At 33.1% G+C, this 26,840-nt stretch overlaps 1 protein-coding gene across 1 annotated transcript; it reads left to right on the forward strand.

The window, feature by feature from the left end:
• Positions 1-479: 479 nt before the first annotated feature.
• LOC124360059 (egalitarian protein homolog) lies at positions 480-26,566 on the forward strand. The gene is made up of 7 exons (XM_046813323.1): positions 480-2,100; positions 5,897-5,977; positions 6,633-6,877; positions 12,120-12,323; positions 14,828-14,917; positions 24,296-24,381; positions 25,574-26,566. Exons 1-7 carry the CDS (start codon positions 724-726, stop codon positions 25,900-25,902), a joined length of 2,412 nt encoding a protein of 803 aa, XP_046669279.1. The 5' UTR covers positions 480-723; the 3' UTR covers positions 25,903-26,566.
• The last annotated feature ends 274 nt before the right edge of the window (positions 26,567-26,840 follow it).

The following is a 26,840-nucleotide window of genomic DNA, read 5'->3' on the forward strand; positions in this document are numbered from 1 at the left end:
GGACCAAAACAGGGTTATGAACCATTTCTTGCTTAAGAACCTTTTTATTTAACAAAGGGAGTGCATTCTTTCAGAAATTGGAGAGAGAGATTTGGCTGCTCAATTCATTCAAATAGTGGTTTATACTACGATTTCCTGAAGGTAATTTTCTCAACATTTTCTGTGGGTAGACCTCTAAACCCACTGTGGGGAGATATAACTTAATCTTTAGTCTTCCCTTCACCTTATTTGGCCTATTGCACACCACTGCATTTCATTGTATAATAAAATTGCAGTGGATTACGATCGTTTCCTTACAAAGATGAAATTGTTACATAGTTTACATTATAAACTAGACTATGTTCTTATACAATGCAAATAGTGTCTTGTCCTACTCTTTGCTCTTGCCTTACGGGCCAGAAAATAATCATCGAGTTTGCCTGCGCCTATGACAAAGATTTACCTTTTTTTAATTCTCTCATGTCATATGTTTGTTCACGAATTCATGTGGCTGCCTGGCTGGATTGGATACTAGCTGGTTGTAACTGAAGAATGTAAAATGTCGTCGGTAGAGTCGTAATTGTGACAGTAGTGAAATGTCGTGAAATTAAAGTTTAGTAGAAGATCGCGAGATCTTCTCAGAATAATTATCCAAACGACTGAAATGGAATTTAACATATCACGTACAGCATAAAATAGGGTCAGGTACTGTAATACATTATAAAATAATAACGTACTCTAATCATGGATAGTACAGAATATGAATTAGTAAGGAATATGACCTTACTATTTTTCTTTGAGAGGTTAATGGATAAAGGGGGTCCTAGAACACTTCATGATTTGAGTTGTCAGTTCGGTGCTAAAGGATTTTCCAAGGAAATGCGTCAAATTGCAGGTGGATCACAATCTGGGCTAAAGAAATTTTTGGCACAGTACCCTGCTTTATTTGTTGTTGATGGAGACTATGTTTATATCAATACCTTTTCAGCTCCTCAAGATGACATAGAAGACTCAAATTCTAGTCTTCGACCAAATATTGGAAAACGTGATTATGTACAAGAAGCTGTAGAATATTTTTCTAATAAATTACAACAGTATGGTGTGGGAACTGAAGTTCCTATTAAAAGTCTTCTTGGACATAGATCACAGGCTTCACCAGAAGTCCGACATATATCTGGCCAACATAATCGTGATTTTAAAGAGTTTTTATGTAAACATCCAGAGGCATTTATTGTTAACGAAGATACAGTAATATTGAAAGAGTATGAAGGTAAGGAACCTCAACCATTCCGTGAGCTGGAAAATGTAAAATTAGATCCTGCTGTTACTTCTCGCCTACTAGATTTTTTCAAAAAGTGTATTGAAATGAAAGGACCCATATTAGTAGACCAATTATTCCATCATGTTGTGTCCTTCTTCCCTGAGGATAATTGGTCCAGCATATTCAAAACTCCACAGGATTTAACAACTTTCTTGAAAATGCATTCAAATATGTTCAGCGTGCAATCTAATTTGGTTACAGTTATTCAAATTCCAAATAAAGTCATTGAAACTAATATTAATATAGGAAATAAATCACAGGCAGACAGTAATAAGACGCTAGGAATTGAGGCTACCAGCATCATAAGTACAACTCAAAATAATATAAACCAGTCGACAATTAAGTTGCAGCCTCCTGCTCCAGATATTGGAGATAAAGGATCAATTCCTAATGTTGGATCCCAAAATCAGAATTTAAGTTTAAAACAACGTATCAATTCTTTAGTAATGAAAACTTTAGCTGACAACACTGAAAAGGATCGTAGTCTTGCAGCAACATCTATAAACAATGGTATTGGTCCTAATAACACTGATAATTGGAAAAATAAAGTTGTACAGTCAACCAGAGTAATAGCAAACGTCAAAGAATCTTTACAAATAATTGAAGACATTATGAAAAAAACAAATGTGGCAGTTTCTTTTGACTGTGAAGGAATAAATTTAGGTATCAAGGGACAACTTACACTCTTTCAGATAGGATTGTGTTCTGGACATGCTTATATTTTTGATCTCATCACCTGTCCTTCATTGGTGTCAGCCGGTGGACTTCAGAAACTACTTGAATCAGATTCTGTTATCAAGGTAAGTTAGCAAACATACAATTTTATTTTAAGTTTAGTAGTCTAGATTATACAGTCCAGCCAAACAATATGCCTATCCAACATATTTTAACAACTTTAAGAGTTTTAATAACTTTCACCTTAATCCATTCTTACTTTTTAAATCTCTTCACTAAAGGGCATACTTAGCATTTATCGTTGTAACCTATTAAATTCTTCAAGTTATTTATTGATTCTTAACATGGAGTGCCCTGCATATTTGTAAAGCTTACTGAATTTCAGTTCCATGTGGGTCCATTGCAGTCATAATATCAGCAATTCTGGATAAACATAAATTTCTTTACTATTCAAATATATTACAATTAATGAAAACTTACAATCATTTTTAAGGTGATTTTAAGTGTCGTAAAGATGACAATTTGAAATTATATAAAGTAATAAATAAAACATATCTTAATATTCTAATTCAACTTAACCCTTTGAATGCCATAGCTATTTTGTTATGCTAACCTATTAAATTGTCGGATTTGGGCAGAGTATGATAAACAGACCTGTTTTTTTATATTACAATCATTGATATATAATCAAATAACAGAACTATCAATTGATATCAACATATCTAAATAAAGTCACATTTTTCAATTTAATACAAATAGTATAGGCATTATATAATGTCATAAATTACTAAAACACCCATAACTATTAATCATATGAACAACTAGGACAGGTAGGCTAATAGCAAAAAAGTCATTTAAATAATAAAGAAAACGTAACAAAAAAACAAATACTATGTTGAAACCGAGAAAGTCACTGTAAATCATCCTTTTTTATTGTTATTTTGTACAGTTCTAAATTTAAATATCGTTTTTTGTTTAAAAGAAGTTACTTATATAACAAATTGTGTTTAGAATATGAAGATGTGTGTACAGTTAGTTGGTACAGATGATTTAGTAATTATTCAAATGAACTAATATTGGTTGTTTATATTGATGGGTATAATAATTAAATATCATTTTATAATTGCAATATAAATAGCCGAGTCTGCTTATCCTCTACCCTCTGATTTTTATATATTTACAAACTTTTTGGAAATTTGTTTCCAATAACCACTTCACAAATTTTCGGGTACTTTGGGATTATACCGACCACACCCAGAGATGAATCATTATTTGACATTTTGCTTCTACTGATTACTATATTAGCGTAGAACAATATTTCGTCAATATAAAACAGGAATTGTCTTATCGCAAACCCCTCCCCATCCTCAGACAGAGGTCAAAGTCGAGCGGTCTAGTAGATAACGTGATTGCAGAGTCTCGCTGCCCGTTCAGCTGTGGTCACTTTGTTGTACTTCCGTATTTTACCCCCGTACATTTCTCCAAACACAATAATTCAACAAAAACAAACATTACCAAACAAAAACTAAACTCTTTATTGAAAAAAACACTGAAAACTTGTTTTTATTCTTGATCACACTCCGCCACCCAAAATGTGAGTGCCTCCGGCCATCAGCGCGGGCGTGCTGCCCCGCGCTGATGTCGACGAAAGAAAAACATCCCTCGAGATAGTACCTATCAGTAAAATACCAAATTCTAGAGGGGCTGATCAGGAATATAAATTGAATTGTAATGGAAAGGCAATTATGTACCGTGCAAAAAACTTAAATAATCATGTGATGCCTTGTGGCCTGCTATAATCGGGATTCACGAGAAAGATAAGATAACAGCGACAACAATACCGATCACAATACCTGGAAATGCTTGTTGATTGATGGAATGTTAGTTCTGTTACTCAACTACATTGTTTTATAACGTTCTAAGTTCATTGAAAAAAGTTTAAGCGTTGGAGGCATTTAACGGAATCTGACCCCATTAACAATTGATAATCGTTGGAAGTTTGTAATTTTATAATTAAAGAGTTGTTTTTTTTTCGTTCTATCATGTTTCTTTCTATAAATTTATATTTTTTTGTTCTTCATACTGGTGTGGTCGGTATAATCCCAAAGTACCTTTTTTACTTCGGAGGGCTACATACCTGAACAGACAGAGGCGACGAGACTCTGCAATCACGTTATCTACTAGACCGCTCGACTTTGACCTCTGTCTGAGGATGGGGAGGGGTTTGCGATAAGACAATTACTGTTTTATATTGACGAAATATTGTTCTACGCTAATCTAGTAATCAGTAGAAGCAAAATGTCAAATAACGATTCATGTCTGGGTGTGGTCGGTATAATCCCAAAGTACCAAAAAGTTTCAAAATTTTCTCATGTCCTAACTACAAAGATTTACTGCTCAAGATTTCACTATGTACACAAAAACACAGTTTCAAAATAGCCATATTATTCCAAATTTAACAAGGTTTACAAATATATACACTTTGTTTATATTTAAACTAAAAACCAAACTATAACATTGAAAAAATCACAAGTGTATACACAATTTTTTCCCCGTGTTTACTCTGAGTCACTGCTTTGTGATGCCTTTCTTTTTCTTTCAGGCCTAAGGGGTCTCCAGAAATGTTCTAATAAGTGGAAACATTCCCTGTGCACACCTGTATTACAGCCAGGGCACCAAACTCTGCTTCGGTCTTTTTTTTTGCTTTAGCAAACTGTGCACTGGCGTAATTTAACCCTAGCTTGAAAGTTCAGTAGGGTCCGGTTCGTACTCTTCACCACTACCACTTGAAAAATCAAGATGTGAAATGTCTGAAGGTATATCAGGAGCTTCAATATCACTTGCATCGTTTTCGCTAGATATATATTCATCTAAAACATCCCGAATTTCACTAGAATGTTCCAAAGTATCGTGATCCATGTTTATAAAATCACGCAACACCGCAGTCATCTGTCAGCGGTACGCAGTTGTAACGTATCGTCAAAACAAAGTATGATGTATTGCACTGCCTCCAAAATTATGCATTGTCGCGATTATATGTACTGTAACAAATCTTCATCTTTCAAATGATATCGAATTTGACTATTTTGCTGTCATTTTAATATGAATATAATACAAAGCGCTGTTATATAGTCGCGGGGCGCGACTTTGGCCATCTTAATACGCATTAATTAGCTGCGCCGAAAAGCGCTTGGAGGGTTAAGAGATTATTACCGAAAACTGTTAAAGAAATGGTAGCATACAAAGTGCCGTAATGGGTGTACACACTAGTGTTGTGCTATATGATGCACTGTATGATAGTCTTAGATATTACAAAGCTTATTATATTATACAGTAAGCTCCATTTTACTCTGTGCTTAGTACAGTGTAGAAATCTGGCATTGTCACAGACGAGGTCTGGAATCTAAAGTCCAGATCTGTTTGATGAGATTCAGTTAGTAGATGGAAACAGTAGAGTACTTTAGCAATAATATTTAGTATTTGCCGTAGTTTCAGTATCCTTGAACGCACTACGTGGGTAAAGAGATATAGAGAAATTTATTTAAACTCAATAATTTCACATTGTATCAGTCCTCCCCACCATAAATTTGTTATGTCTAGAAATACAGGTAATTCAAATAGATAACATATGGTTGAAATTCACTATATTATTAATACAATCTTATTTTAGGTATTTCTAAACCTAGAACCTAATTATAGCCATCTACCAACATTTTATGTAGTCTAAGTAGAGGAAAGTCAATACTCTGTGTGAATGTGTGGATGAATAATTCAAAACAACTTCTAAAAATAAATGAATTTATATGACAGAGTAAGGCTGTTATACTATATACGTTTGTATAGCAGGATATTCAGAATTGGTGATTTGACTTTTGTGATTAATTTAACTGAATTAACATTTTAATGTGTATTCATTTTTAGGTTATTCATGATTGCCGAAATGGCAGTGTTAATCTCTACAATCAGTTTGGAATAACCTTGAGAAACGTCTTTGATACTCAGGTATGTACAAAAAAAGTATTACAAAATATTACACTGGAATATACATTTAAGAAATTTTAGTTTCATGACAGTCATTGATCACACTAAGACGTTTGAGAATAAAGAATCTGTAGCTCTGTCACTTTTGGATCTGAGTAAGGCATTCAATTATGTCCCATTTACCTCTATAGTACAGAAACTCAGGTTTTATAGCATCTTAGAGATGTCATGTAAAGTAATTACTTCATATCTCGAAAATTGGCAGTAATATATTACTGATTGGCTAAATCTCACCAATAAATGCAATTAGTTTTTTAACAAATTACACAGTTCAGACAGGGACACTTTTTTAACAAAGTTTAAAAATGGGATCCTTGATTGGCTGCAAAGAAATCCTTTTTATACAATTCAGGAATTTTTATCAGATTTTATCTATATATTTCTTTTATAAATCATTTATTTTACATTTAATAAAAAATAATCTTCACTGTTTTAGTCTTATCATTCAAATCTACTGCAGTTTTAAATTAAATATATTCACTGACGATTCATATTTCAATTGTGTGTTGATCAATGGAATAAAGAATTTTGAATTTGACTTTGATCTTTAGGAAACGGGTAGAAGATTGTCTTAAAATATATGATATGAATATTTGTTTACTGTATAATATTTCAGGCTGCCCATGCTGTGCTGCAGTTGCAGCAAACTGGGAAACCTGTGTACAAAGTGAAGAATATTAGCTTGAATGCTCTATGCGAATTGTATGAAGCCCCGATTAATCCCATGAAAGAACAGCTAAAGAACATGTACAGGCGTGACCAACGATATTGGGCAAGGAGACCTGTCAATCGTGAAATGATGACATTTGCTGCTGCGGATGTCTTGTCTTTGGTGCCTCACGTTTACAGTGCAATGCTCAAGTATGTTGAATATAAATTTGGGTAAAAATAATACTGTTATATATCCTGATTTTGTTGTTACATATTGAATCATGATTCATTTCATAAAAGGTTTATAATAATTTGTAATAAATTATGCAACTTACATAATTATAATATCAACCATCTATATCAAAATGTTTAGTTACACAGCTAATTCATATTTATTGTCGGTCTTGTAATAATTTAACTATAGCCAAAAGGTCTGGACTTGTACCTTTTGTTAAAACAATTGAGTAGACACATGCACTGTTTACATGTTCGGCTGGGACCAAATACAGAGTCACATTGGTTACTTGGCCTGCATTTAACATTAAACTCTTCTCTTATTTCATCGTATTTCTGCTAGATATCGATGGGATGTTCCTTGTTAAGTTTTTAGATGCAACATCTAACAAAACTATTTTATTTTCATGTGTTTTGTGTAACTAATCTGATGTTTGTTATTTTTATTATTTGTTTCACTTGTCAACAGCTGGCAAGCTTATCTGAACACTGTACTGTCTAACACTGTACACTGTACAGTTTGTTTACAATATATACAGGGTGGCGCATAGAAACAGGAAATTTTTAAGTTGTTGTTGGTACCCCTGTAAGTCTCATAGGAGTGGGGGATGGAAGTCATGTCGCCAAGTAGTAACGGTCATTTAGTTGAGATGGAGCAGTGGAGTGGTGCGGAGCATGCCGTTGGCGTGAGAGGGTATTACAAAAATGGCGACAGTGTAACAGCTGCACAACGAGTGTTCCGATGCCATTTGAGATTCTTACCCGCAGTCGAGTTCCTTCTTCACATGCCATATCATCATGGGTTTAGAATTTTGAAGAGACTGGTTCGGCCTTAAAGAAAAAACCTCCCGGGCGTATAGTGACTGTTCAAACCCCAGAAAATGTTGGTGCAATGCGAGTCACAGTGGAAAGGAGTCCACGGCCTGCAGTTTTATCCTTACAAGCTTCAGATTGTTAAGCTCTGAAACCAAATGACGGTGAGTTACGTTTACAATTTTGTGAATAGCTACTGACTAAAATCATTGAGAACGCAAATTCCCTCAAAAATCTTTGGATATCTGATGAGGCCCACTTTCATTTAAATGGGCATGTCAATAAGCAGAACATGCGTTACTGGGCTCGCAGAAATCCTGGTGAACTTCATCAACGTCCGTTACACAGCCTTAAAGTTACTTTATGGTCTGCAGTGTCTTGTCGAGGGATAATTGGACCTTACTTCTTTGAGGAAGGTAATGGTTCCACTGTAACTGTCACATCTGAACGTTACATTCATATGCTGGAGCCATTTTTTGCTCCACGGCTTCATGCTTTTCCAGATATTGACATTCAGCAAACCTGGTTTCAACAGGATGGAGCCACCTCACACACTGCCAATCTGTCAATGGCAGCACTGAGGCGTTTGTTTGGGGATCACATAATTTAAAGGAACGCTAATGTCATTTGGCCTCCACGGTCTCCAGACCTCTCAGTATGCGACTTCTTTCTATGGGGACATCTAAAGAGCGTTGTGTACCAGAATAGGCCAAGAAATCTTCTTGAGCTCAAGACTCAGATTGAAGAACACGTCGCCAACATCCCAGAGAACAAATTGCGTTGCACAATGATAAGATTTCTAAATCGATTGAATGAATGTGTTAGGCGCATTGAACAACACTTAACTGATGTTGTTTAAAAAAAAGTGACTTTAACTTTATTGTTATTTCCAATATTTCTCATGTAATTTCCACTATTGCCTAACACATTTTAAGCATTAAAAACTTTGTTGTACAAATCATTGGTTTAATATGATTATTTCAAAATTTCCTGTTTCTCTGCGCCACCCTGTATAATGATGGGTGGTGAAACTAGTGTGATCCTGTTACAAGGTTTTGTACAGTAAATATAATTAAGTGATAGTGATGGTTGTCTGAACAATTCCAAGTGCCACTGCACCTTTTTTGCTGTGGAAAATTGTATTAAGGTGTTACTACTTTAGTAAATTATTAAGGAAATAGCAGTGAATCATAAATATCGTAAGTATTTTTTGGTATATGCTTTGAAAAGAGTTTGACAACATTTTTTTAATTCAGTGTTGAACTAAGGATCTTGCCATAGAACAAAATAGTGACAGAATTCTGTGGAAATAGTTAAAAATAGTACATTTAAGGTTTTTTGTTCTAAGTTGGAATTTTTAGATATTCAGATTTTTCTCTGTGTAAAAAACATAGACTACCAAAATAAATAATACATATATTCTTAACCCTTGTGGTGACAATAGTATCAGCCGTGACAATGATGTCATCCACCTGGGTGATATCGGTGTGAGTAAGACAATTATGTAATCGCTTTATACAACTCTAATTCCTTCAACAATTCTTGTTGAAATGTAATGTTTCATATAATGCTATAATAAAAAAATCCTTAAGTTTCTTTTGTAAGCTCTATGGAATTTAATCAATTGTTTTAGTGGTCGATATATTGATGTTTTTCAACCAGTTGTTGTCACATGTTCTGTGCATAGTTTCATTATTGTATATTTATATATATAAAACAAAATATATTTTTAACAAAATACATATATATATGTATTATATATATATGTACATATACATACATATATATGTACATATACATACATACATACATACATATATAATTGATGATCAACTGCAACCTTTTGTAAAATCATTACCATCCTATATAAAAAATTCTACTGACTTCATTGAAAAAATTACTACTGTTAAACAACCAATTCCTGAAAATTCAATTCTAGTAACAGTAGATGTAAATTCTCTATACACAAAAATACCACATAAAGAGGGTCTGCAGGCTGTAGAGAGTGTTCTAGACGCTAGAAAAAATAATGTTATTCCATCGACCAACTTTTTGATTAATTTAATGCAATTCGTCCTTACAATGAACAATTTTAAATTTAACGACAAAAATTATCTACAAATTTCGGGTACAGCTATGGGCACCAGGATGGCTCCCTCATATGCTAACCTATTCATGGGCGAATTCGAGAAGAAATTTCTAGCCTCACAAAATCTTCAACCATTAAAATGGGTACGTTTCATCGATGATATATTTTTCATATGGCATCATGGACTGGAATCTTTGCAAGAATTTTTGAAGAATCTTCAAGAGTTCTCTCCTTTGAAGTTTACATGGAACTATTCTGATGTTATAATAACTTTTTTAGATTTAGACATTTTCTTAGAATCAGGCTACATCAAAACAAAATTGCATGTTAAAACAACAAACACAATGAACTATCTAAATTTTTCAAGTTGCCATCCAATATATATAAAAAAGTCTATTCCAAAAAGTTTATCTATACGAGCCAAGAAGCTATGCAGCAATGATATAGACTTCCTAAATTACATTGAAAAATTAAGCAACACTTTTAAACATTTAAATTACCCAGACAAAATTTTAAAAAATCAAATAAACAAACCAAAACATCCAGCAAGCTTCAATTATAAAACACAACCAAAGTTTATTACACAGTTTTTTCCCGGACTACACAAAATTAACAGTATTATGAAAATTGCCCATAATGTCCTACTTTCCTCTCCAGATACCCAAACTTTTATGTCTAAAGCACCTAGAGTAATATTTCGAAAACCTCCAAATTTGAAAAACAAACTTGTCCAACCTAAACTACCTAAATTACACCAATCCGTTACTAATGGATGTGAACCGTGCAACAAACCACGTTGCGGTTCTTGCAAAATTATGAAAAACTCTAGGGAATTCAAAAGTAACGTAACAGGTTTAACTTATCCCATCATTGGCAAAGTAAACTGTGACTCTAAGAATGTAGTTTACCAAATTAATTGTAAATTTTGTGACAAACAGTACATTGGACAAACATCTAACCACCTTAGAGTCAGAATAACAGGGCACAGATTTGATATTTTCCATAAAGACAAGGAGAAGCCATTGGCCAAACATGCTGCTGAGCACACAAAAAAAACAAAATTGAAGAATGTTATAACCTTAAAGGAATTAATAAGGTCTTCCCTTGTCATGAAGAAAATTTAAATAGATTAAAATTAAAAAATCTGGAACAAGCACATCAATTACTTTTTAAAATCAAAATACCCAAATGGTCTAAATTTAAGATAATTTTAACTTTTCCAAATTTCCATCTGTGCCATTAATGATATATCAGCTGGGTTTTTGAATGTTTTAGTTGTGTATTTACATTTTTGGTTATTTTATTTGTTGTGTTTCTTGTTTTCTTCATTTATATTATGCTTCCTGAAGATGTGGGTATTAAATCCCACGAAATATATAGAAGCCTTGTAATCTTTGTTTTTCATTTCAATAAGTGAAATAGTATATATATATATATATATATATATATATATATATATATATATTGAGTATTTTTATGAGTTGAGCCATATATGTTTAGTTTTTCTGAATGTAAATAAAAAAGTAAACAAAATGGCTATTTCACAGCTCTAATTGTTATTTGTATAATAAGGCACTGGTTGTAGAAATTTGAAAATCCTTTTTTACAAAAGTAAATTTTAACATTAAACATAATTTTAATGGGTTATTTTAAGCTAAGTTCACTTAACTTATACTTATTAATTTCTGATTCCTTAGAATACACAGAATAAAATTACATGCAAAACAATATATTATAATACAATTCTTGTTGTTAAAAAATTTTTTTTACATGTGTGCATTTTATCAAAATATGCCTATCACCATTGGTAGAAACATATATCACCCGGAGTGTTAAAAATGGTTTACTTAAAATGTAGGCTACTTAAAAGTGTCTTGTTTTTTTTATTTTGGTTAATTTTGTAAATTTGTTATATAATTAAAAAGTTTTTAAATGACATATTTTATTAATATAGGCTTCTCAGACCTGTGAGGAATAAATGTGTGTATATTTACATCCTGGACGGGGAAAAAACACAAAATCAACTGTACTATGGAACAAAAAACTAAACTAAGACTGGCGTAAATTACTTTGGGAAAAAATATACACTTTATGACAGATTTTCTTGATTGTGACAACAAAGAAAACTCAACATTGGTTTATATGTCTAAATGCAGAAATAAACAAGTTAAATTTTAATGTAATTCACGTTATTTAAATTCTACGTTACTACTCTACTAAGTTTTATTTTCACAACTAGCTAGTGTAGATTAACAACATTTATTTAGGTACTCATATTCTTTAAATAATTTTATTTAATTGCAATTAAATTTTTAGGCAAATTCAACCAGAGTTTGAGTCCTTGCTCAATGAGCTTTGTGAAGAACAGGTATACATGCATATTCGACCAACAGAGGTAAAACAACGAAAGAAACAGCGTAAAGTTGAAAGTGAAGTCAGTGATTTAAGAAACAAGTTGTCTTCTTCATCACAAACTGGGCGGAATATTGTACTCAGTAACAGAGAAATACGGCTTTTAAGGTACGTATAATTTAAAGTTATATTTTTCTCAGGTCAATAAATAAAGACGGTTTGAATTATATCTGAATCAATGATAAACCTCATTCCCTGTGCTACAACAGCAGACACATCATTTAGTAATAACTGAAGCCCAGTGTTTCCTTACAGTTCTGGAGAAATAAAGAAGTCTACTTCTGTCAACTAGTTTTACTTAGTTATTGGTTTTACAGCTTGAATCATTTTGCTCCATCTAGTGTCTGAAAGACAAATTAGACATATAATTTCAAGTTGAGCAATGCTGCTTACAGCAAACAAATGAAAACTTTTAAAATTTCCACAAAATATCAGTATATCTTAATTAATTTTGGTAGCGAGTACACAGCTACTCTATTGAGTAAATGTGTTCTGCATGGTGAACAATGGCCTGATTGGGTTCAAAGATTTTCCTTTGTACACCTAATAAATTTCCTTTAATATTTCAACTGTAGTCATATTCTTGAATGTTAGAAACATTCAACAGTATTTTGAGTTTACTTAAAGCTGAAACAGTTTCATGTTTGATTCCATTAAAGTCTTTACATTAAAGTTCATGAACTTCTCTTTCATGGGTTGACTTACCTTATCTTTCATTAACCCTTCAGCGAGGTTGCATGTGAATGTCTTAGTCAGCATTCTCATTCTGCTATCAACTGTTTGAGAAGTGTTCTTGCTAATCTGATATGAATGCAAATGTCAGAATATGAAAATAAGTACATGAATATCCCTTCAATTACTACCAAAGACAGAAAGTGTGCTACTCCTCAGAACTCCAGTCTGTAGCCACTCAGTTGTCCAGGCCTGGACTCTATAATATGAATACTTCAGCAAACAGATGCACCGACAGAAATTGTCTGGCTATAACAGTGTTGTGAGTAAGCAACTGTATCTCTCTATCTTTTTTAAAATCTTTTTCTGGATTTTCAAAGTTTGTTCTTTTTTAAGACCAGCACTGTCTTAGAAGCGGTATTAGAAGGGCTGGTAACCTGTAGTGATGTGAAGGCTTTCATTTAGCGTGTTACCATGTTTTTAGTTGTATGTTTCAATATCAATCATGCCAAAGCGAAGGACAGCGTTTGAATTTTAGAACTTATTTGTTCTTAAGACAGTTTTATATTTATAATGTCATTTTAAGAAATAACTATTTTTAAAACTCAATTTATGTCATGATTTTGAATTTATTTTTCAAAAATGATCTGAAAACTTGAATTAATTAGAAGCATTACACATTTTATTTTCTTAAAAGTTAAGTTATTGTTCATCCATATTTATGAAATATTGCTTCCTGTATTATTGTTGTAAACACATTTTCCTCTAGCAGCTATCTATGGCAATTTAGTCTGGAGAGAGAATACATGTATAAAATTCCTTTTTTTCAAGAAGGGTATGTGGTTACCATAGATTCTGCTGGCTTTGTATATAGAGTATACTTGCACACTCCAAAAATTAGTCTTGAAGAGTTAATTTATTTTTGCCCATTGTGTTGACACATATGTAGATACCACTCTTGTCTAGCTACAAGTTGTCAAAACATTCAAAATAAAGAAGTGGCCTGATAAGAAATGAACAAACAAAAAATGCCACTGACATTCCAATTGCAACATAACCACTCCCCTCTTTTAAAAATCCAACTCAGCAACTGGTATGCTTTACTGCTATTAACAACCAATATTTAGAACTAAAGAAATTGAATTTCAAATTATTTCATGCACTTAGAAGGATTTGTGTGTAGTCGACCTTGATACAGTTCAAAATTTCAGTAGCAGGTCTTTATTTTATAGATGCTTAATAAATTGAGATTTTTCTGTTTGGCAGTGTACTGAGATTCCACGTTATATCTTTGAATATTGAATTATACATCGTATAAACTTTCACCAGATAGTAATGGCAAGCAAATGTAATACTGAACATAAATTAGTGTAATATAATACTTGTTTTAGCAGTTATCTTATACAAAGGGCACTCACACTCTTTTAAATAAAATTACAAGATAGGAGTACACCATACCACAAGTCACATAATAGACTTCACTGAGATTGCATGCAAAACTTCAAGTCTATAGCTCAGCTCATTAGGCTACATGTGTTACTATATCACGTGTTTAAATGTCATAAGATTTTAATCAGTTTGTTAATAAATTATCTCTGCGATTTTCTCATTGCCATCTTGGTTGCCCATAAGACCAATGTTTAAAATTTTTGCTAAACATATAAAGTTTTGCTCAGCAAAATCCCAAAGATTGACATGCACCATCATGAACTCGATGCTGCTTATAAATATAAAAATAAAGCTCTATGCAAATTTAAAATCTGTAGATTAGTTTGTTTTTGAGATATTGTGCAAACAGAAGACAAATAAATTTGTCTAGCTCCTTGAATGATAAGATTTACAAGCACTCAGCCATTTAAGGAATACTTCTTTAATTGTATCTTTTATTGTTCAGTTGATCCGATATTATTCATATTGAAATAGGTGTAATTATTTTACAGGTATTTGGATTTGACTGATGAAGAAAAAGAGAAATTGAAAGGCTCTTATAAAGTAGCACGCAAATTGGAAAAGTTGGAAGGAAAATTAAGGTACGTTTTACTTACTTAGCTAGTTCATTGAATAAGTTTATAATTAATCCTGGTGAATAAATTAAAATAAAATATGAATGTAAAAGTACTTTATTTGGGAATATGCAATAGAGTGTTGATAATCCGGATTAAATGGGACCAGAATCCTCCTAAAATATCGGGATTTTCTAAATGAACCTATAAAGGGCTGGTAGATGTCTTCCACATACAAATCTTGGTAAAATTTATTGTAATTTATTTTTAAAGTTTCTGGAAAATAGAGTACATAAATAAAACTGTTATTGAAAAACATAAAATAACTTGTATTTTGTTGTCACGGTACATGCTCACAAGCACATCTAGTTGCAACAGTAAACATTTCGCTTACAAATTAGATAGTATTTGGACTTTAAAACATAATTTATTAATATTTAAACGGATTTCTGCCATCACTGCTTTTTCCAATAAAACCCAACACTCAGTTCCCATACAACTCACATTTGTAGCTCTTGGTGAGGTGCTAAATTGATAAGTAATATATCTGCTTTTTGTATAAGTGTGCATTACATGGGGTGCCACATATGGGTGTGAATTCTTCCAAACTTTGGTGTTTATATATTTTTTTTAAACTGTTCTGTATGTTCTATGTTATAATCCCCTGATAGAGTCAAAGTAAAAAGAATCCATCATGCTTTTTTTTCATACAGCAATAAACTCCAGTGAGATCCTCCTACTCGATAAATGATAGGTGGGTCACTGATAGGGAAGAAGATGGATGATCTATTTCTAATTTGAAGAGACTCCATGAAAACATCATTGTCCTTAATACATTTGATAGATTAGGTTATTACTGGATTTATCAATAGTATTTCCTGTGTAACTACTTAACCCTTTTAGTGCTACAGCGTCTACGTTGTAGACGCTACGTTTATGTCTAAAAGTGCTAGCGTCTACATTGTAGACGCAGCGTATTTTTATATGTATTGATTCAGTTTATGCTAGTTACTGGCTGCAAACGATGACAGTTCATCCAAAAGCCATATAGTAACGATATTTGTATATGTGATTGCCGACGACCAGCTGTTTATACGTCTTCAACGTGAAATAAAAAGAAGGTCAGTTCAGATGTTTACGTTGCGATTGAACTGACGCTGTGCTTTGTTTACTCTGTTTTATCTTATTTTATCCATTAAATTGTGTTATAATTGTGAAATACTACTTCATTATTATTCCAAATCATTGCATTACTTCATTTTTCATTCGTGTTTTCAGTGTGTATTATATTTTACTAAGTTAAAAACTATGTCTAATAAGAACATTGTGGTTATGATGAGTTACTTCACTTTTTTTATAGTTTTATTACTGAATAAAAAAATTATTTAGATAAAAAAAGTGTTAAATGTGCTTGAATTTCTTCTTTTATAAATAATACTAAAGTTAATAAAGTATTTATGCTAATAATAGTAAGTGTATTACATTTCTCTTAGAGCGTTTCAAACATTACATTACATGCAGGGCAAAATTTGGCGCGGACAACATATTATATTTTTTATCCACACTTCTTATTTGTTGAGTAAAAATAAAATAAAATATATGGAATTTGTTTAGTTTTAGTTGCTCTTTCCGATGGTAGCATCAGAAAAATAATATAAAATTGTTTACATACTAAAATTGTATGCCGAAGTGAAAACAATATATAAAAAAAATTTACATTATAAAGAAAATTTTTTTATAACAATCCAAATATGTACAAATGTACTTTTTTGTATTTATTTCTGTTTATTGGTTATTTATCTTCAATACAAAAAAAAGTAACAAGAGATATGACCTCAATTAAGGAAATAGTAAGGAATTTACTAAAACTCTGCATTTATGCCCTAAAATGCTTAGCACTCTTGGGTATGGCAATGCACCAGACCCCTTAGCACTAAAAGGGTTAAGACATAGAGATATTATAGTACAACTTGGTCGAGTTATCGTTAATTATTTTGATTGCATTATAAATGTGCAAATTGAAAGCTTATTAAATGTATTTGTTTGCACATTTTCAACTAAATAAGCGTTTGAGCTTAGACACCCTGACATTTAGTAAATTTATTTTCAGGAGTATATAAATTATTAATTGGAGTTTAACTGGATGTTCACTACTGTTTAGCGAACATTTATTGTTTTGATTTTTCTATTTGATTGTCTGATTAATCATCCTTGATTTCTGTCAGTGTAATTTTTCTGTAAAACCAGTGTCTGAAACCTTTCTTTCATAACTTAATTTTGAACAAAATTGGACAATTTTGAAGAAACAATACTACTGTATAGGGAACATTTATTGTTTTGATTTTTCTATTTGATTGTTTGATTAATAGTTATATTCTGATGCTAATGTTGAGTTTGCCTTGTTGCCACGATCAAGAAAATGCGTAATAAAATGTATAGTTATAGCCATTGTAATTTACTCCTTTCTTAGTAATTTTTGCCATAGTTGATTTTGCCTTGTTTCTAGATAAAGATAAAAAAATGTGTATATATATATACATATATATATATATATATACATATATATATATATACATATATATATATATACATATATATATATATATGTGTATATATATATATACTCGCCTTCGGCTCGCTGGGGGCTACGCCCCCAGGCCCCCAAAGTAAACACTTGCAAATTCGGGGATAAGCGGAATTCGGTGACTGGTTAAGTCCGGACATTAAGTAAATGACAAGGGATTTAAAAATTGACCTTTTTCATAGATTTTTTTCCGGATTCGTAAAAACTTTTGACTTTGAGGGCATTTTGCGGTTAAACCGTTAGAGATACGACAAAAAGTGACTGGACCTTTCTTGTTGGAAATTTAATTTTGTCTTTCGATTGTGCCCTCAGATCTGATCTACGACCTATGGTTTAGCCAGAAATGAGCTCGGGAGGAGAAAAGTCTGCACGGGTCAGCTATCTTGAATTGTTTAGTATAAACATAATAAAAACCGACCTCAAGGCAGTATTTTAAGTCGAACAGGGGGTTTAATATCACCAGGAGACTATCTAGTCAAGGCGAGAAATTCCCTGGGTGGGTGATTAATGTTAAGGAGGTTAAGACAAGAGGGGGTTTAATTTCGTCAGGATATTGTCTGGTCATATGAACAAATTCCCAGGGGGGGTTAACGTTACCGGGGGATAAGTCTCCAGGGGGTTATCTGGTCATACCAGGATCTTCCCAGGGGGGGGGGTTAAGAGATTTGGTGACTGGTAAAATTCGGACATGAGGTCATGGCAGGAAATTCCCTGGGGGGGTTTAATGTTACCAGGGGGGTTAACACATCAGGGGGGTTGAATGTACAGGAGGTTATCAGGTCATACCAGGAAATCCCCGGGGGGGGGGGGGGGTTAATATTACCGGGGGTTAATGACACACTTGGGCCTTTTTTAGAGGGTATTGTGTCTGTGAACATAATAAATATTCCTCTGTCCCTATCTACTATTGACGCTTAGCTAACGCTCAGCCAACTCCCGAAGTCACTGAACCTTTTCTGTAGATCACGTGATTTCCTAAATCCCGTTTAAAATTTGTTTTGAGTTACGACCAACCGTTTAGCCGCTATCAAGCCCGGAATGTAAATTTTTAGGCGAAAATGTCCAATATTTTCACTTAATCGCGTTTTGCGGTCAAACTAAGGGAAATATAGTAAAAAAGTCACTGGACCTTTTTTGTAGGTCATCTTATTTCCTAAATAAAACGTTAGTCTTATTTTGACCTCCGACCAATGGTTTCGCCGCTATCGACCCCAAAAACAAAAGTTTCGCGTAAAAGTTACAACAAAATTGTACATAATCACGTTTTTCGGCCAAACCAATCGAGATAGGGCAAAAGATTACTGGACCTTTTCTGTAGATCGCGCAATTTGCTAATTTGATGGGTCAATCAGATTTGAGCTACGACCAACGGTTCGGCCGCTATCGGGCTTGAAACATTATTTTTATCGAAAAAATCTCTGGAATTTCAAATGTTCGAGCGTTTTGTCGCTTAACCATGGAAGATAGAGCAAAAAAGTCATTAGACCTTTTTTGTAGTTCACTTCATTCCTGACTATGAATTTTCCGTCAGATCCGAGCTAGCTCCAACGGTTCGCCCGCTATCGGGCTTACAAAAAATGCCTGCAGGGGTGAAGAATGCGCGATTTTTTGGGAATTTTTTTGAGGGGTTGAAAATGAAAAATTCTCACTTTTCGGGATTTTCCTGGTGGTTACACGTGGAAAGCTATCTGTGTACCAAATTTCAAGTCTCTAACTCATCTGGAAGTAGGTTAGAATTAGTATACGTGAGTGAGTGAGTCAGTCAGTCAGTCAGTTACACATGCGGTTGTATATATATTAGATATATAATATATATATATATATATATATATATATATATATATACACAGATTAGAGAAGCCGACTCTGTCAAAAAACAGCTAACAGTCTTAGCTTATCAGGTTTTATAACAGTCTTTAAATTTATAGTAAAAGATAGATAATAACTCTGTCTTTTATGTGTTATACTAAATAATTGCTAAAATTATACAGTTAGAAGTACTTTAACAATGACACTATTTACGTTTATGTTTCTTTGTAAATTAAAAAAATTTATAATATTTTAGAACATTTAGAGTTGGAATTGGTACATTAGTTCAAAAGCATAGTTCAGAAAACTTTCATATTACATTGTTCTTGACAACTGCTTAGAAGGCAGTCTTGGAGTCAAATTTTAACCATCGTTTTTGAACATTTTTTAAGGATAATTTACACACTATAATTGTAAACAAATTGAAAATAGTGGTTAAATTAATTAAATATACGGTTATGCTTTTAGTAATTTATTATAAGACATGAATTACACAATCGGTGCTAGAGTGCTTGCAATGTATTGGATCACTTATTGACAAAACAGAAGCTGTTGGTTTGTGAAACATGTAAGTGTCAAAAACACGTTACATATCATATTAAAAAAGTAAAACTACAATTGATCAGTTGCTATGTTCTAATGAGACATTATAAAATTAATGTAAATATGCTTAATTAATTAAACAAGTATAATTTAAAACATTTTCTTTCTTAAAAACATGAACTAAACAATTTTTATATAATTTTATTTGGATGGAATTTAAAAGCTTTTAATTGAAATATAGAATACATGTTTATAGTCAGTTATATATTTATATTATTTTTTAAATTGAATTTTTTCAGTCACTAAAACACTCACTATTATGAGACGTAATGGCCAAATAGAAACAATTTTTAAAATGGATTTTGATTCGTTAGTTAGTTCAAAGAACAGTTAAAATTATTTTGAGGTAGCTACAATTTGTAATTTAGATTAACCAGTTCTATCTTGGCTTTGATAACCAATATTCAAATTAATTTCTTTCCAGTAAAATAATGTCAAATATCATATATTATATTAACCCTTTTAGGACCAACTAACGATATATCGTTAGTTTGTCTTTTAGGCTAAAAATACCAACTAACGATTTATCAGTAGTTTGGTTTTATGGGTATAAGAAAATAATTAATAACTTTGATTCAACCAAATTTTGACTCCACATCTATTGATAGTTTCTACATTCACAATCGTCTTTGAATTTAGTAAAATTTTAATCCACGGAGGAGTGGGAAATGATAAATTGCGCAGTTGGTAGCGCTAGCTCTCAGCGGCGACCAACACGCGATCGCCAGCGCCAGCTGACTGACGCGGCCTGCCGAGTTTGTTTACGTTTTGTTCATTGTGTTTAGACGATTATCGTGCTTCAAAATGACTAAAAGACATTTGAACGAGGATAGTACTGAAGATTTATTACGTAGTGATGCCGATCTAAGTGAAAGACCAGAAAATTTGACAGACTCTTCTGACTTTGTCGTGAGTAGTGAAAGTGACGAGTTTGTTGATGATAGTGATGCCGATCGTGACTTCAATCCTGATCAACCCTCCACTTCACATGGTAGAAGGTTTTCACCATCAAGAATTATTAGTTCATCGTCATCGGAAACAGACGATAACGAGCCACCTAGACGAAAATCTAAAGGTAGGCCTATGGTAAATAAGGTTAGAGGATGAGGCCGAGGTAGGCCTAGAGTTGTAACAAGGCCTGTGCCAATGAACATAGAGGCTGAAATGTCCGATTCTGATGATGGCAATGATATGAATGACTTAGTTTGGAAAGAAATATATGAAAACTCTCAGATTCTCCACCCAGTCACCTATTTTCTTTCAGTGAACTTCCAGGTCCCAAACATTGTCCGCCTCCAAATGCTAGGCCAAACTGGACGAATGTTACTGTTGGTGAAATCAAAGCATTTATTGCAGTTTTACTAAACATGGGACTGATCAACAAACCAACACTGAAATCTTACTGGAGTACTGATATGACCCAAAATACACCCTGGTTTGGTCAAATGTTTAGTAGGAACCGGTTTGAATGCATTCATATGTTTTTTCATTTGACAGACAACAGTAAATTGGCGAAAAACACTGATCCTGATTATGACCCCACAGCAAAATTCCAACCAGCTATAACTCATGCCAACAATGTTTCACAGCATCACTATATTCCTAACAAACAATTATCAATTGATGAAAGTTTGGTTGGGACAAAAAACTACACTAGATTACTACAGTACCTACCAAACAAACACCATCACAAATGGGGTATCAAATTGTGGGTAATTTGTGACTCCATTACAAATTATTGTTTGGGGTTTACATGTTATAAAGGGGCTTCATTTTCTGATGATCGAGAAGAAATTAAAAAGTATGGCTTAGGCTACTATGTTGTCATGAAACTTATGCAAATGGGAAACTATTTGAATAAAGGCTTCCATTTATTTGTTGACAACTTTTACACCAGCTTTGGACTTATACAAGACCTGTACAGAAAACAAACCTTCCTCACTGGTACCATAAGAAGAAACCGGAAGAACTTACCCAATGATGTCAAAAGAAAATTTGCTGTTGGAGAAAAGAAATATTATAGGAGTGACTATATTTTGACTCTAGCTTATCGTGAAAAATCATCACAGTCACGACCAGTAATACTTGTCTCGTCTGATTCACAAGCCATAGATGTTCAGACCAGGCGCACAAAATTTGGTTTTGAAAGAATAAAAAATAAACCAAAAGTCATTGATGAATATAACAGATGCATGGGTGGAATTGATACAAACGACATGATGCTGTATGCTTATCTGGATGAGAGGCGTACAGTCAAGTTCTGGAAAAAAGTTGTATTCAACGTTTTTGGACGAATGGTTCTAAATTCGTATATTCTGTATAAACTAAATTGTTTAGGTAAGCCTATGACTAGATATCAGTTTGTTGTGTCAATTATTAGAGACATAACTGAGGAATGGCTACGGATGAAGACTCCCAGTGGTACTGGTGGTGGCGGTGATGCTCCAGACAACCAGCCGGCTGCCAGCTCTTCTACTCAAACTTATGGAATATTCAAGTTACCAGGGAAACAAGAAAAATGTTGTGCTGTATGCAGTAAAATTAGTCTTCAAAGTGGTGGTAAAATGAAGAGATCCAGAACTGCCTGTGTCAAATGTAATAAAGGCTTACATGGAGTGTGCCTCACCAAACATGTTTGTTAGACTTGTCAGCAGTTCTGTAACATTTCTTCTGTGTGCAAAATAATTTATTTTTAGTTTTTTAGTATGAGTAAGTTTTAGAATAGTTCTCATGAACTTTCAAACTTAATAAGACCATGAAATAACTGAGTTAGAGACAAAATATTGTTTCATTACTGCTTAATTGGCCTGTTCTCTGTCGTTAAGTTATCTTTTTCTGCTTCTATCTATTTTCTAATTTTTACCATTATTATTATTTTTCCTCCTATCTCAGCCATTTATTGAAGAAAAGTATTGAAATAAGTTGCAATCTTCTAAGCAATAACTTGTAAATACATGTATCTATATGTGTGGACTGTTCTATTTTTTTTAGATTACATAAAAATTCCTGTAAACCAAAAAAAAATTTTTTTTTCAAAAAACTTTTTTTATTTATAGGTGTTAACAAACCTTTTTTTGATTTGCACAAAGTAAAACCTATTTTCTTATTGTTAGTCACTTCATGCAGAAAAAATTGTTGAACAAATTATTGAAATATCTCCACTACTTTAGAATATACAATTTTTTCCCCAAACCCTTACACTTTTTAAAAATACAAGGCGGTCTTTTAGGCATAGAAAATCTGAAAACGCGCGGTCCTAAAAGGGTTAAGTTATAATTTTTTAAATTATTGTGTATATAGTTGAAATATAATTTCTATCAATAAATATGAGACCGTCGCCAAGTTCACTTAAATTTTAAATTTCACTTTATTACAAACTTTAAAGAACTTGAAATAACCTTTTACCAAAATAAAGTAACTTCCTCAAAAAAAATTGTAAATTTCTTGGTGTTACTTTGGATGACAATCTGAGATGGAAAAATTATGTCAGTCACTTAAAATGAAAACTAAATTCTGCATGTTACGCAATTCGAGGTTTGACGGATTTTAGAACAGCAAAAACTATTTATTTTGGCTTTGAATCTGTGATGAGATGGAATTCTTTGCAGGGATAGTTCACCATGTATTGAACAGGTTTTCAAAACTTACAAGAGAGGAATTAAAATTCTATTAAATTTTGACAGTGAGAAGTAATGGAAGTTTTAACTCAAACTTAAAAAAGAATAGAGTGCAATCCTTGTATCTCTTATCATAACTCCATAACACAATAGAGTCCAATCCTTGTATCTCCTATCATAACTTCATAACACAATAGAGTCCAATCCTTGTATCTATTATCATAACTTCATAACACAATAGAGTCCAATCCTTGTATCTATTATCATAACTTCATAACACAACAGAGTCCAATCCTTGTATCTATTATCATAACTTCATAACACGTAATAGTCATTATGTGCCTATACACAGAACTAACCATGTTAAAACATAATATAACAGACAGCATTTGTTAAAATAAACTACCTTTAGTGTTGAGAGAGATTCCTAAATTAAAGGAGTTAAAAAGCTATTAAAGAATATACGATTCAAACTGAACTTATACTATTGATGATTTTTGTCAAAATTCACCAAAAGACAATTAATTAAGATGTGAAAATCATACTTCACTTAGTTTGAGCTATACATTCCTAGTGTTACTAGTGTTTTGGTTAGTTTTTAATTTGTTATTTACTATTTAGTGTTTTTAAATCTTGGTGAACTTTGTAACTATATAATGTTCTATTGGATTATTTCATTTCAGTTCAAGATCTAAGGTCACATACTGTGAGAGTTTCAATACTTTTTATTTTTGACAATTTGTTTTTATACTAAGTAAATAAAACAAAGAGTCCTAACCTGTTAATGCACAGGGACGGAGAAGATGGTGACTGTGAATATCCTAGTCTAGAAAGCTGCAACAGTGGCAAGTCAACACCTTCAGACAACTCTCTATCAGGTATTCATGTTGCTGTATTTACAAATCTTTTGTAAATAAGTAGGCTAAAAGGTTACAAATACTGCAATGTACTATCGATTGAAACAGCTCCTTCTATATAATTTTTGTGTCTTTATAATCTCAACATTCATATAAAGTGTGGCTTTTTGCCCTCTCTAGTGTTTATTTATAATTTTTATTTCATTATTATAAAGAAATTAAAATTTATTTCAAAAATAAATAAGCTTGATCACCAAACACTCATTTTTTAAAGTTTTAAAACAATATCTAGAGTTAATTAACCCATTGCGGATCGTATTGTATTGGCGTGCGGGCACGAATTAATTTACGGCCAGCGGCCGCACGAACAGCAATGGTGCACCACATTGTATTGCTCGCTATTGTATACTAAAAATTTAAGTTGTGAAGGTATTCGTTCAGATGGAACATGGGCCTGCTGGGGTATCCGTGATGTAGGAACGATAACACGGGAGCAAGGTTCTGGGGTGGCAGGGATGATGTCTGAGTCATAGTCTAAATAAAGTGGCACGGGCGAAGCGATTACAACATCCGGGCCATTGTCTAGACTAAACCCGCCAACATGTACGTCTGCGTCGTTTAGTTCTGTGTAACTAACCTCAAAAGTATTATAATAACAACTGAAGAAAACACCCAATCAGAAGTGCTAAAAAGCAGAGAGTAAACTCATATGAATGAATTTTCAACTTCGACATACAACTGCGATCTTTAGGATATTTATAAAACTTTTGAAAACTCTAAACGTAGACAAACACTCTTAGTTGACAAGTGAAGACGATTGCCCGATCTATCAGACATTAGAAGAACTATTTGGAGGGAAACTTAAAAGCAGACCGCTTTTGCGACCTGAGCTCGTCATCGTTCCGTTAGGCCCGGCTGCTGCGTGATGAGCCCAGCTCGTCAGTGATCCGCAATGGATTAAATCTCCACGGCATTTAACAGATCCTCCGTTTTTAGTGCGAATCCCAACTGGCATCAATTGATATTTAGTTAATTACTCATATGGTCAAAAAACCATGTGAATAATACACCATTAGAAACTTTATGAACAGCTGAATAGGGTGTTGTATTTGCAAGGGATATCAAGAAAGTAGATTACGTTTAGCAGTTGGGAGGGGCTTCAAATTAGACATTGTCTTGGGAATTGAAATAAATCACGGTAGTGATGTTACAGGTGAAGCTCTGAGTCCAACATCGGAGCCACAGAGCTTGACAGAGTCAATGCAGCAGATGGATGACATCCTGTCAGACACTGGGATGGATCGTCTGGATAAAATAGAGAGGCTGGAGGCTCTATTAACAGCAGCTATGAGCGGGCTGGGTAGTGGGGATGGAGAGGGTTGCAGCTGCCGCTGTCACGAGCAGACGCCCTCCACAGCGACCTCTACCTCTGGGACAGCATCACAGACCCTCTCCACTGGTGATATTGTAATCACCAAAATATTCTTCAAAGAGGAAGATACGGAAAAGGAACGGACCATCATGTGTTCTCCAAAACGCTGATAAATCCTGTTAAGATAATTACTGCTCAACGTAATGTATGGTATTTTTTAATATTAGCTATCTGTCTAATATTTGTAATTTTCTATTTTTTACACACAATATTAATGTTTTTATTTATTTGTTACAAGTTAAATTTGTTAAGGGTAAAATTTGGTGTATTGGGCAAAATGGCTCAGTAAAACAATATTGTGGTAGTGGCAATGGAAGTAGTTGTGATTAACTCAACAAAACTAATATAAAATACAGAGGTCTAGTAAAACCTCAATATCTTAGTTAAATTTGGTCAAGACTTAAATACCCATCATGAAACCCACGATAAGTATGTAATATTATTTTTTTATGTCATTATTTTGGTATTTTGTTTGTTAAATTTATTTTTACTGTCAGACAGCAACAAAAACTGCCTATCCAACAATTAATTTTGCTATACTGATATATAATTTTGTACAACTATCACAGCTTTGAGATAAAATATCACAATATCAAGCACTTTTCTAATAAAAAAATCAGTTTTAGTAATGTACTAGCTGTTCCCCTCGGCTTTGCACGCTTTTTGTAAGCTTTGCTCGTGTATGAGCACTTCTGGTTCTAGTGAATTATATTGTCAACGTCGATGTAGAGTTTACCTTGTTGACACTATCAAGAAAATCTGCCAAAAGTGAATGTTTATAGCCATTGTACACGTACATGTACTTAATAATAAAGTGGTCTAACATTCAAGCTATAATGCCAAACAGAAATTCATTTGAAAGACAAATATCCAAAAAAACTTAGCACCTTCACATAGTGTGTGATTATTATACACAGCTATCTCGTAATTGTAGTTTACAATGTGCAGGCGCTTTGATAACTTGTACATTTTGCAGCGCCTCCTGGTGGTGAGTTACATCAATGGGCATAGCATATAAACCTTCTACGTGGAAAAATACATACAAATT

This window comes from Homalodisca vitripennis, chromosome 1, assembly GCF_021130785.1.
Source record: "Homalodisca vitripennis isolate AUS2020 chromosome 1, UT_GWSS_2.1, whole genome shotgun sequence".
Classification (NCBI taxonomy): domain Eukaryota; kingdom Metazoa; phylum Arthropoda; class Insecta; order Hemiptera; family Cicadellidae; genus Homalodisca; species Homalodisca vitripennis.

Excerpts from the sequence above, each read along its gene's own strand:
- LOC124360059 (XM_046813323.1), top strand. The coding sequence starts at position 724 with ATGGATAGTACAGAATATGAATTAGTAAGGAATATGACCTTACTATTT. Across the intron at positions 2,101-5,896 it reads AATCAGATTCTGTTATCAAG|GTTATTCATGATTGCCGAAA; the intron begins GTAAGTTAGCAA and ends ATTCATTTTTAG. Across the intron at positions 5,978-6,632 it reads GAAACGTCTTTGATACTCAG|GCTGCCCATGCTGTGCTGCA; the intron begins GTATGTACAAAA and ends ATAATATTTCAG.